The 13,614-nt window shown below is 41.3% G+C and overlaps 1 protein-coding gene across 1 annotated transcript in view; it reads right to left on the bottom strand.

Moving 5' to 3' along the window:
* The window catches only part of ENTREP1 (endosomal transmembrane epsin interactor 1), a gene marked incomplete at its 5' end in the record, with an annotated part of 60,188 nt that extends 50,919 nt beyond the window's left edge, over positions 1 to 9,269 (bottom strand). Inside the window, one exon of the mRNA XM_081067139.1 lies at positions 8,865 to 9,269. Coding sequence (XP_080923265.1) covers positions 8,865 to 9,269 — 405 coding nt within the window. The remainder of the gene's footprint in view (positions 1 to 8,864) is intronic.
* Between the last annotated feature and the right edge of the window lie 4,345 nt (positions 9,270 to 13,614).

Genomic DNA, 13,614 nt, shown 5'->3' with positions numbered 1-13,614 from the left:
TACATATTTTTCTCTAAACCCTTATCACTAAACACACATGTGTGTGTATACATATATATATACACACACACACACACAGGGGTGTAATTATTAAAAAAATGGATCATAAAATATACTTTCCCTCCTCTCCTTTTTCTCTCTCAATAAATACTTCATGGTAATCTCTCTTCATGTCCACAGAATAGCTATCACGTATTTCCATTTAAAGGCTACATAATAGTCCTTTGTATGGCTGTACCTAATGTATCAATCATTTCCATATTCATGGATATTCATTCTATTTCCAGTTTTTTGCCCTCACAAACAATGCTGCAGTAAACATCCATGAACATATATCCTTAAAAACAGTGCTTTTTTATTTCTGTTGGATAAAGTCCAAGGTTGCTAAATTCAAAGGGATCGATGTGCTGAATTAAGAAATTAATTAACTAATTAATTTATAAATCATGACAGACACAACTGTTATTTCAAATGAAGGGTCTCTGATACAAAAGAATTAAGCTATCTTTATTACTTTTTTTGGAGGGGGTAGTTTGCATATACAAGCGACACACTAAATTGAAGACATAATTTTAAAAATATGTACAAAATGTATTTGACAAATAAGAAATATCAATAATCTAAAGTACATGAGACAAAAATAAGACCTCAGTAGAGAGAAATATAAAGCTTACTGAGCAATATTAAATAAAGACTCCCCAAAATGAAGACATATATCACACTCAAGGATTGGAAGACAAAATATTTAAAGGTTCCATTTCCATTTGAACTATTTTATAGAATTAGCACACACCCATGTTAAATCCCAACAGGATTTTTCGCAAACCACCCTTCTTTATAGGGAGGCTTTAAGGAACTACATGCTTTCCAGTTGAGGGTGGAGTTGTAGTTATATCCACCTCAGTCCTGAACCCTGCAACAAAGGCACACACTGACTTCTACTCAATTTCTCCCACTCTTCAAACTCAGTGAAGCCCAAAGACCCTTTGGGAACCCTGTGAGTGGAAAGGGAAAACAGAGGAAGGAGGACAGAGGAAGCTTCGAGAATACTGCAGTTGGGGGTGAATCTTTTAAGTGCTCAAGATTTAGGGAATGGATGCTCACATGTCATCTGGGGTGACGGGTGGAATTCATGGGTTTGGGGAAGGGAGAAAAGAAGATTGTAGACTGCAAATTGGTACAGCCACTGTGGAAAACATTATGGAGATTCTTTCAAAAACTAAAAATAGGTATACCATACAACCTAGCAATTCCACTTCTGGGTATTTACCTAAAGAAAATAAAAACACTAATTTGAAAAGATATATGTATCCGTATGTTTATTGCAGCATTATTTACAATAGCAAAGATAATGGAAGCCAGCTAGGTGTCCATCAATAGATAAATGGATAAAGAAAATGTAGTACACACACACACACACACACACACACACATACACACACACAGTGGAATATAAAAAAGAATGAAATCTTGCCATTTGTGACATGGGTGCACCTAGAGTATTATGTTAACTGAAATAAGTCAGACAGGAAAACAAATACCACATGGTTTCAATTATATGTGGAATCTAAAAAACAAAAAACAAAAACAAATGAACAAATGAAACAAAACAAAAACAGACTCATAGAGACCAAAGGGATGGTTAACAGAATGGAAGGGGTGGAGAAATGGGTGAAGAAAGTGAAGGGGAATATAGTCAATATACTGTGATAAGTTTCCATGGTGACAGATGAGTACTAGAATTAGTGGGGTGAACACATTGTAAGGTATAAAAATGTTGAATCACTATATTGTACACCTGAAACTAATATAACTAATATGATATCGTATATCAACTATACTTTTAAAAAAAAAGGAGTGGAAAGAAACACATTAAAAATGTTTCCAGTGGGATTATGGATGATTTTCATTCTCTCTGCCCTTTCCTTTCTGAATTTCCCAACATTTCTACAATAAACAAATTTCACTTTTATTTTAAAAAAAACAGGAATCAGAATATGCTTTGCCTCTACATCCTTTGGTGGCAGCAGTAATTAGAGCTCCATCAGAAGGAAGTCAAGAAAGTCTTTTAACAATGGCCCTTCATAGCACCCATTACACAATAATTCTATTAATTGTTCAATTGTGTTTTACACTCACTGGCAATCTCATGAGGGTTTGAATCTGGGAATATTCACTCAAATACCACTAAAGGTTCCTCAAGTTAGTTATGGCAAGAGTCAATGAATAAATGAATGGATGATGAATAAATGAGTGAATGAAAGTCAAGCATAGGAGATGAACTTGCTCAAAAATGACTATGGAAGCCTAAACACATTTTTTAATCCTGTGCTTCTTAAAAGAATAATCAACAGCAAAAAGCAACTCCATCGGCATTCTTTCCACCCAGTGCAAGATGCAACTTGCTCTGAATGAACAGGCAAAAACTTATTTTCTCTATATTATTATCTCTATATTATTATAATGAGATTCATTACAATTTTGGTTTTGCTCACTTGCAACCCACTCCTTGTAGCTTTTAGGAAGAGGCAGAGGCCTTTCTTTTTTCTGATATTGCAAAAGATTCTGAGATACTCCAGGCAGGAATCATTGTTACCCACCATATATAGTTTATATCTTAATTTTTTCAGTTTAAAGATCAAATCATTAAGATCAAAAGCATATAATATTACTCTCCTGTTTTTCTTTGTTAATCCATTAACATGCCTTCGGGTAAAAATGTTCTGGATTTTTTTTTATTATTATTATTGGGGAATAGTGTGTTTCTCCGGGGCCCATCAGCTGCAAATCGTTGTCCTTCAGTCTAGTTGTGGAGGGCGCAGCTCAGCTCCAAGTCCAGTTGCCATTTTCAGTCTTTAGTTGCAGGGGGCGCAGCCCACCATCCCCTGCAGGAATTGAACCGGCAACCTTGTGGTTGAGAGCTCATGCTCTAACCCACTGAGCCATCCAGCTGTCCCTCTGGAAGCTCAGTGGCAGCTCGCTGTGTTCAATCTAGTTGTGGAGGGCGCAGCTCACTGGCCCATGTGGGAATTGAACTGGTGATCCTATTGTTTAGAGCTCTCACTCTAACCAACTGAGCCATCCTGCCACCCCTATTCTGGATTATTTGTCAAAATTTGCTATATCTAAACAGAGATTTTAAAAAAGAGACATGTTGTAAATATTCCATGTTTACCTTGTAAATAAGCACACATTAATCAAACCTCTCAATAACCTATCTTGTCTATAGCTTTTACACCGGCAATTAAATAAAAAGTGTGTGTACATTTGATTCTTCCCTATTTGTCCAGCATGACTCACAAAAAGACCTGAGGAAGTGGGCAACTGGATATTTCTAAAGTATACATGATGGTTACCAGAAGGTCCCACAAAAACCTGGCCTGTTCACCTTACTTTACTAAAATATTGCCTCGATGTTTAAAAAATATGGATAGAAGTTCTAGTATGTGCCAGGGCGCAGCAGCAAAGCAGTCTCCTAAATGTTCTCTAATTACACCCTCACAAAATTAATTTTGAGGCAAGAATCATCCCACCCATCTTACAGATGAGTAACTGAGACTGAGAGGCTCAACGACTTGCTCAAGATTTTACCAGTGTAACTCTGCCATCGTGTAAAATAAAGGAGCAAAGAAAATCAATGAAATTCATCACAAAAACTATAATCAAAATGCTTCTTAAATATTAAAGTAGTATTTGGTGGTTATGGCAGAAAAAATTAATTGGTAAAGACTTCAGAATTTTTGCCTCAGTTCCACCTTTGGACCGTTCATTCCTTTTTACATTTTGTCATTGCAATTTTTTTAAAAAAAGATTTACCTTAAGGTTCACCAATGTCTGTTTCTTTATAAGGAACTGGAATATTGCCAAAGAATCACAGACTCAAGAGATGGGTGACCATGAATGCCAGTCAGCGACTTCAAGCGCAGACACGTGGATATATACAGACAATAAAAGAGATTCGGGCTCCCGGAGGAGGGCCCAAAACAATAACCAATTCCTTAACACTTGCCTGAACTATCTCCCAAGGATCATACCAGAGTCAGGAATTTTGTTTTTGGAAGGAGACACAAACCAATGCAACTCTCTACTCTTTCATTAAATCTAATGCACTATGGTAGGCTGCGTCTTCCGTCATCCCAGTGGAATCTCACGTTAACACAATGTTCCCCCATATCGGGAGCCAAGACAGCATGGCCTGAACATGGACGTCGAGATCTTCTCTCTGCCATCCATCTGGAGTCAACCTTCAGGTGGTTTTCACAACCTGATCTCTTAGCTTCATGAACTTCGGTAATACTAACAATGAGTCATTAACCAAGGATACCAGGAAGAAAACAAATGATCACAGAGTGCTCGAAAACAATGAGTCCATTAAAAACACTTTGCTGGAAGTATGCAAAAGAGTCTTTATAGGACTTGTTGTTTCTTAAATATGTATTCAACTAGATAAAATATACCTTCAAGGTTCAGACAAGTGAAGGACGCTTCAAAATTTCAGCCTCAAGCTGAGAACACTTACAGAAATGTATATGGAAAAATATGCTTGAACTATACTGTGTTTAACACAATCGTCCTTTCAAATGAATATATTTGTCCCTTGATTTAATTTTGTATCAAATATACAAGCAACATTTTTACTGAAGCCAAAAGTTTTGCCCATTTGGTTTACAGTAGATTAAGGCACATAATGGTCATTCAAAGCTTGAAATATGAGGATATCGTTCTACTGTGTTCCTACGTGGGTCTGAAGTAACCTTAGCCTTAAGTTGGCACTGCTACACAGTTTCATATGCCAATAAAACTTCTGAGTGATAAATAAAACGTGGTGTATCCATATAATAGAATCTCATTTGGCAATAAACAGGAATGAAGTATTGATACATGCCACAACATGGATGAACCTTGAAAACATTATGCTAAGGGGAAGAAGCCACTCAAAAAGGACCATTTGTATGGTCCTTTTTGTATGATTCCATTTATATGAAATCTCCAGAATAACTAATCCATAGACACAGAAAACAGATTAATCCGTGATTGCCTAAGGGTAAAAAGGTGAGGGGAAAATGCAGAGTGATTGCTAATGGGTACAGGGATTCTTTTAGAGGTGATGAAAATATTCTAAAATTGATTGTGATGGTGGTTACATAACTCTGTGAATTTACTAAAACTCATTGAATTGCACAGTTTACATGGTTGAATTGTATGGGATGTGAATTACAGGTAACCCCCGTATAACATGGCACTTCCATAACACGGTTCGAGAACTGGGGAAAACCCTCGTACAACATGGCATCCTACAACATGGTTTCACTCTAACATGGCTTGAGAATTAGAGAAATCCCCGAACAACACGGAGCGTAATAAGAGCTTTTAAGAGCAAAAGATATCTCATTTGAAATTTTTCATTTGAGCATGGATGTCGTATCAGATTTGACTGCAGAATTTTAAAATTTATTAGAACTTTAAATCCATTTTGTTCGTGGAGTATTAAGTTCAGATGATGAAGATATCTTGTCAAAAAGAAAACGCCCTCCGTTAATGGTGCTTACCATGTTTCCCTGAAAATAAGACCTAACCAGAAAATAAGCCCTAGCATATTTTTCAGGATGACATCCCCTGAACATAAGCCCTAATGTGTCTAGAACAAAATTTAATATAAGACCCAGTAGTAGGAAAACATAGTAGTAGTGATGACAAAGAAAACATTATTTAATACAAATTTAATGTTATACTTTTGGTGAAAATTGCTTTAATAAAGATATTTCTCTTAATCATAAACATATAATTGTGTGTTTTTTAATGTTTGGAACCCAACCCCCTTTTTTGTACTAGTTCTTTGTTTCGTATAACACAGATTCACAAAACATGGCATTTTTAGGAAACTAGCCACCGTATTATAAAGGGGTTACCTGTATATCTCAGTGAAGCTCTTATTTTTTTCAAAAAATTATGCAGTCTTCAAGTCTTAATTTCTAAGCTTTTTTCATAAAAACCTTAGTTTAGCTCTCTTAAATTAGTTGCAATGTGCTAGTAAATCCCTTTTAACTATTAAGCCACCTTTCTTTTAGAAATACATATAAAAATATTTAATGGCTGAAATTATGATATCCGGAATTTACCTTAAAATAATCCGGTAGGTATTAAGAAGGAGGGGTAGATGTCGGTATAAAGTGGCCATGTGTTGGCAGCTACTAAAGCTGGGTGACAGAAAAATGGAGGTTCATTATACTATTCTTTTTACATTTGTTGCAATTTTAAAATTTCATAATAAAACATTAAAAGTGGAGAGGGATTCTTAAGACTTCCTGGTCACTTCTATGCTGTCTCTCTATTGTTTATGTTCTCTTTTTAAAAATATACACATATTAAAACATTAACACATGAAATGACATGATGTCTGAGATTTGCTTCAAAATAATATGGGAAGTTAATCTGACAAACGGCCTAGGGAGCATGATGGAACTATTAGGTTGGTGCAAAAGTAATTGCGGTTTAAAAGGTTAAAAATATTTGCAAAAACCGTAATTACTTTTGCACTAACCTAATAATTCCTCTCCTGCCTGGAATACCCATCGCCCTAGAGTTATCAGAACACACAGAGCCAGGAAGAGGTACAGATGAAACAACAGTTGGAGCTGGGTGAGGATACATGAGGGTTCATTGTGCAATGTCATAATAAATTTAAAATTTTCCATAATGCATTTAAAAAAATAATCAACATCTCTCTCACATACATAAATTCAAGTATTTATACTGGTGAGACTTTTTTCCTATAATACCTAGAACGTCATGATGCCTAATGCCATCCTCAAATCATATTTAGTTGTTCTGGAGATGCAGTATCTGCTGGTTCTGTTGTCACTTTGCAAATTCTAAGGTCAACCTTAGAAACAGGCCACAAAAAATAAGAATAACGAACAGCTGTAAGTTTGCATATAGAGCTGGGGAGCAGGCTGTGAAAAATGTATCTATAGAAGAAAACTAAGTTCCAAATAATTGATTCTTTTCCTGCTCTGGCTTGCTGGGTCCTGGAGACAAGGACACACCCAGCCAGCAAGCTGGGGTGGGTGGGGCAAGGGAGGGGACGAACAGCCATCCCTTCTTCTGGCTGATGGCCTTTCTTTTTTTTTGTTGTTTTTGGTTTAATACTTCATCAACTCCATCTGGCTTGATTGACATCTGAGTCAACATACCTCTGAAATAATTCACAATAGTACACTGATTTGGGATTTTAATTTTAGAAGGGAAAAAATAGTTTTCAGTAATCCTAAATAGCTACCTTTGAGAAGACAAGAGATTATGATTTTACAAAGAGAAAATTCATAAAAATGTATGTGAGATTCACTTCTGACCCATAATATTGGGTGCACCAATATGAAATGCACCAACCATTTGGCTGAATTTAGTCTGACAAATGGACTAGGGAGCATAATGGATCTAATCCCCACCCAGTCAGGAAGACCCCTCCTCCTGGAGTTTTAAAGAACACGCAGGGAGGTCAACAGGAGACCACAAGGGTAGGGCCAAGAGCGTGGGACTTCTTTTACAGGATTCACAGACTGTGGACTCCAGATACCGAAGCATAGGTTGTACCACAGTAAGATCATCTAGCATCAAAGCATTTCCAAAGGAGAGCTAACTGCCATCACTTTAAGTATAAAATGTCAGGCCACACTTGAGGTACTTGATGTTTTTTTCAAACAATCACTTTGGGTTCAATTAATTCTCTCTATATTCTTAAAATTTGGTCTTGAATCTGGGTACGTGTGGACCTACAAAAGGACAGTTTTTATGCATTCAGAACGTATATTCATTACAGCTCTTGGTCAAAACTATAGGCACGTTTAGATTTTGTTAGTCCATAAAAAGGTCATTTACTTTAAACTACTCATCTTCCACGATCTTCACAAAAACACCTGTTTCCAAGTCTCTGGACCCGAGACAAACCTCAAGAGGATGGATGCCTTAGAAGCTGTGAAATTATTATGAGGCAGGGGATGAGTAGCCACCCAGTGGCTACAGGTGCTGGGGGCCGCAGCCTTTCTTGGAGGCCAGGCACCTTTGCTGCAGACCAGCTTTTCCTGTTGGAAGAGGCAGGCCCAGGTCCCTGCGTGGGGCAGATTTCTCCAGTTAGCTGTCCCAGCTCCCTTGGCTCTGGAGAGATCTTGCATAATGATGGTTCAGGTTCTGAAGAATTAAATTCTGTGCGGCAGCCTGTGTAGCTCCAGGAACCAAGGGGGTACTTACGCCCCGCTCCACTGACCAGGGACAAGCCGGAGTTTACACACAGCCTGCCATTACCTCCCGAACTCAGCCCTAAACAGAGTGAAGCCGTCCTACGCCAGATACATTTCACAGTTACAATGTGTCGTCAGCTGCCACAAAACAAGTGATGTGCCTCTGTCCGCCTGTCACTTCACCCCTCCTACAAATACACCTGCTATGTGCCAGGCACTGTCCAAACATCAGTGAACAAAACATCAAAATCCCTGCCCTCCCCTCGCCGACATTGCCAGGGAAGTGTTAATACTCAGTGGCCAAAAGTTTAATCATTTTCCTCCCACTTTTCTGCCCTCCCAGCCCCAGGCTTCCAATCTTCGAAAGAGCTAGGGACCTGTTTTATTCTGTTAGCCTGACAAAGACAACAAAATCGTTTAGCCCGTGAGGCACAGACACTGCCCAGGTGCAACCCAATTCACCCCTGAATCTCACTCTCTTTCAGCCTTTTTCCCCCAAAAAACTTCAGCTGTGCTCCCCCACCTGCAGCCTTGGAAGCCCAACCCCGGCACCGTGGGGGGGACCGGCCGGAGCCCCCGGCCCCGGGGGGGCCCCGCCGAAGCGAGCCGCACGCGCGAGGCACTCACCGAGGAGCCGGCCCAGAACGGGCACGAGTTCTTCACCTGCGGGGAGCTGCTCAGCGACAGCGCCCCGAAGCTGAGCGCCACCATGCAGCAACCCAGGATCAGCTGCAGCAGCCCGAGCGACAGGAGCGGGCGCGCGGGCAGCAGCGCGGAGCCCGGGGCGGCGGCGTGGGCGGCGGCCCGGCGGGAGGAGAGCCCGGGCGGCGCCGCTAGGACCGCGGCGGCCGTGGCCGCGCACCGAGGCCGCCCCGGGGGCTGCAGCGCGGCGCGGGGCCAGCGCGGCCGCAGCGGGGGCAGCGGCGGCTCCTGGGCAGCAGCGGCCGCGGCGCCCGGGCCCCCGGCCTGGGGCCCGCCCGAGAGCCCGGCCACCGGGCAGCAGGAGCCCGGGAGCACCACGGGCAGGGACATGGACGGGCGGGGACGCGAGCGGCCGGTGGCGGCGGGGGGGACGCGGCGCGGAGTCGCGGGCGTCGCGCACTGGGCCCCGCGGGCGGGCTCCGAGGCCCAGGGGGCGGGGAGGAAATGCGCACGGCCCAACCGCTTGCTGCCGTGGCCGCCGCCGCCCCGGCTCCCGCCGGCCGCACCCACCTGCCCCCGGGCGGGTCCGCCTCCCGCCTGCCCCGAGCGCACCCTCCTCACTCTCACCCACACACACCCACGCGCGCCCTGCGCTCGCGCCGCGGGGCTGCTGCAGCCCGTGGGTCACAGCCGAACCCGCGCCCGCTCCCTGGCGTCCAGGAAGGGTGCCCAGCCCCAGTTTGTTAAATAGGTCCCTGGAGCCTCTAGGAGGGACGCCGCGGTCAGCGCACATTGGGGCCAGCGGCTGACCACCTAAGAGTCTGTCCCCACCCGCCGAGCTGGGATGGACAGCAGCGCAGGAGAAGCGCGGTGGACCCTCGCCCCCTTCTGGTCCAGCCAAGAGAGGGACTCTGGTGACCTATAATGCGAAGGGAGGTCGGCTTTAGACTCCCTCACCCCCACCCCGGCCGCCGGGAGGTGGGATGGTAGGAGGAGGGGCTCTGGGTGACTCGGTGGGAAAAGTCTCAGCCGCAGGGCTTCGGGGAAGGACCAGGCGGAGCGGAATCACCTGCGCCTGGGCTGACGCTGCGCTGCGGCCCTGCCTCCTGGAAATGGGGGGAGTGGCGGAGGTGCTTTCCCAGAACCAGGGTAGGCGGGAGTGTGAACAAGACATTACCTTGGAAGTATCCCGAATCCAGAAAGGAAGAACTGGGGGCAGCCCCGTTCGCGTGGCTAAGGTTACACTCTGTGTCCACCTCACCTCGACTCATGAGCTATTTTCGACATCACCTGGTACAACATAGAATCCTACTTTTCCAAAGAAATATCCTAATAAAATCCTAATCTATTTTTGGTTACTTTATAAGACATATTTAGAGCTACTAAAAAAGAAAAAAGAGGATGATTCGCTTTTGCAAAATGATTTCCTCTAATAGTATGCACTTCCCTCGGAAGAATTCTTAGTGTGTTGGAAGTGTTCTTATACGTAAAACAATGATAGTAGATTTCTTTTCCAGGTTAAGAACCAGAGAAGTGTCGTTTTTCAGTAAGTCAGTTTCAGTGTTAGACAGCTCGTTTTCTCAGAAGGTGAGGGTATGTAACATCCTCCTGCCCAATAAACCAAGGGAGATGTCTATCTAGTTCTATGCCCTGCTTACAAAGGCTGTGTTTATTTTGGTCATTACTCACACTTCAATCCACAATGGGATGCATTGCCAACGTGCGTGTTGGTTTACATGTACACTTTTTGGATTATTAAAGCACCAGTGATTAGTAATCCTTCTATTACAAACTTCAACTCCTTCTTGAAAACAAACTTCAAATTCTGGAGAAAAGGAGATCGGTCTTTTAAAGTAAATGCAATTTAAAAACACCTTACAGTACATGTTCTTAAATTGCATGTAACGGTGAATTAAAAGCTTCTTATATGCTGAGTTTATTATACCTTTTATTTTATACACAAGCTCACAGGTATTTAATGTTTAAGGTTCTTCTACACCATGCAATATAAAAAGCCTGAGTCTTGAGAAATCCTATCAGCTTAACGAATCTATTCCACCGGTCAATCCTTAACACTTGAAATTTACTATTAAAAATGTCGTCTTTGTGTCTAGGAATGTTGGTGTTAGAAATCAGATAGCCTCCTTCCCTTTGGATGGTTAATGACTAGAAAGTAAGAGTTCCAGGGGAGCTGATAACCATCTGTTGTTTGTTGCTGTGGGTACTACTTAAATGGGTGAGGTTCATTTTGAGAAAATTCATAGAGTTACACATTGTGCATGCCTTTGTGTTTTATGCTTAAATACTTTCAAGGGTATCTCAGTTCTTTACCCTTAAATTTTTTAAGTTTGTTTCCCTACATAGAAACAGATGATAGCAGAGGTAATTAAAATCTATTGATAGTTTTATCCAATAGCTTTACTTATATTTTTCAGGCCACTAAACCTTTTCCAAAGCTGCTAATTAAGAGTTGTTGCACTGTAGTTTTCTGTTGTTTTCTTTTTTTATTATTGGCCTCATTCATAGCTGTGGGTTTCATTTTCTGCTTATCATAAATACAAATCCATGTAACATTGCCCCAACCTTTAAGGTTATGCCAAATAACATTCTTGAGTATTGAGCTTTGGATTTTTGGATTTTGTAACCCAAGCTTAATTCTTCATATCCTCCAAACCCTTGCTTATGTACAATAAATCCTTCGTTACACTTGATCAAGCCGAACTGTATGTAACTAAGCACCCATAGGATGAGTCAGAGCCATTGATTTCATATTGGTTTAAAAAAATAAAATAAGTACTTTAGAAAACGGTCTTGCAGGTCCTCAAAAAGTTAAATACAGAGTTATCATTGGACCCAGTAATTTCACTCCTAGATATATATAACCAAAAGAAATGAAAACATATGTCCACACAAAAACTGATACACAAAAAGCATTACTTACAATAGCCAAAAGATAGGAGCAATCCAAGGGTGGATGAATGGATAAACAAAATGTGGTAATCCATACAATGGAATATTTTTGGCAATAAAAAGGAATGAAATATTGATTCATGCTAAAACATGAACAAACCTTGAAAATGTGCTAATGCTAAGCAAAATAAGTCAGATGGAAAAGGACAAGAACCATATGATTTCACTCATATATGAGATATAAAATAGAAAACAACAAACAAACAAAACAAACTCCTAGACACACACAACCGTATTGTGGTTACCAGAGGGGAAGGAGGGTGGGAGGAGGTTGAAAAGGGTAAAGGGGGTCAAATACATGTTGTCGGAAGGATACCCAGATACATTGGGTGTTGAACACACAATGCAATATACTGATGATGTATTATAGAACTGTATGCTTGAAATTTATATAATGTTATTAGCCAATGTCACCCCAATAAATTTACTTTAAAAAAGAAAATATTGTGCTAAGTGAAAGAAGCCAGTCACAAAATACCACATATTACCGTGTTTCCCCAAAAATAAGGCTAGTCTTATATTAAGTTTGGCTCCAAAAACGCATTAAAGCTTATGTTCAGGGGATGTCCTCCTGAAAAATCACTCTAGGGCTTATTTTCCGATTAGGTCTTATTTTCGGGGAAACACAGTATATGATTCCATTTATATGAAATCTCCAGAATAGACAAATCAACAGAGACAGAAAATAGGTTAACGGTTGCTTATGGATGGGGGGGTGGGAAGATTAAATGGGAAGAAGGTGATTGCTAAAGGATATGGGGTTACTTTTTGGGGTGATAAAATGTTGTAAAATCAATTGTGATGATTGCACAACTGTGAATATACTAAAAACCATTGAATTGTACACTTTAAATGGGTGTATTGTATCTCAATAAAGATTCATGTGACTTATATCTGAATAAAGCCCTCACCGAAAAAATTTTTTAAAAGTAATGAAGAACATATGGAAAAATTGACCCAGACATTTCATTAATGTAGATGAAAGTTCAAGGAAACTGCAGTGTATCGTTCCATGGAAGCAAGCTGCTAGCTTTCCTCAAGATCAAAGCCGAAATCCAAGGAGAAATTTCCACCAACTCTTCCCTTCTCTGTACCTCATTTTTTACTGTCTGCAATCAGTAAAAGGAGAGGAGTTACTACTTAGGAGTTTAGGCTCTTTCGCTAAGGTTTCACTAGTCACCTTTAAACAAACTCCTCAGTGCCTCCCACCCTTTCTCAGAAGACCCAACCTGGCAGCTAATTATAGGAGGTTATTCCCTGGTAGAGTGGGAGCTGCTGCTGAAACTCCTTAAAACAAGATCCCTGGCAACCTGCCTCCAGTGCTTCAATTTAAGAAAGAGAAGAGTTTCTCTGAGTAAGGCACAGTGGACTTTAGACATCTTCAATTCATATGGTAGCTCTGCAACGGCTTCTCAAAGTATGGTCCATGGAGCACAGAACCACTCGGGGAGCAGGTCAAAATTCAGCTTCACGGGTTTCCCCCCACACCTGCAGGATCCGACACTCTGGATAAGAGGCCTGGGAACCTGCATTTTAACAAATTCCCCAAACCATTCGTGCATGAAACTACTCAGACTCCAGAATTTTCATATGGGAATTTTTATGTGGCAGGGGACTAGGGGAAGCAAATTAGCTGGAAGGGGAAGGCAGAGGATTGATTGAAAACAAAGTTAGATGTAAATATGCTGAGAGTAAGGATTTTGCTGGTCCTCAACCAGGCACTGCTGCCCAGGTGATTTTTAGGTACAGGAAGGATTTAGATCAC

The sequence above is a fragment of the Rhinolophus hipposideros genome (assembly GCF_964194185.1).
Source record: "Rhinolophus hipposideros genome assembly, chromosome: 11".
NCBI lineage: Eukaryota > Metazoa > Chordata > Mammalia > Chiroptera > Rhinolophidae > Rhinolophus > Rhinolophus hipposideros.
The sequence above is the reverse complement of the archived record's forward strand: the minus strand, read 5'-3'. Positions and strand labels throughout refer to the sequence as shown.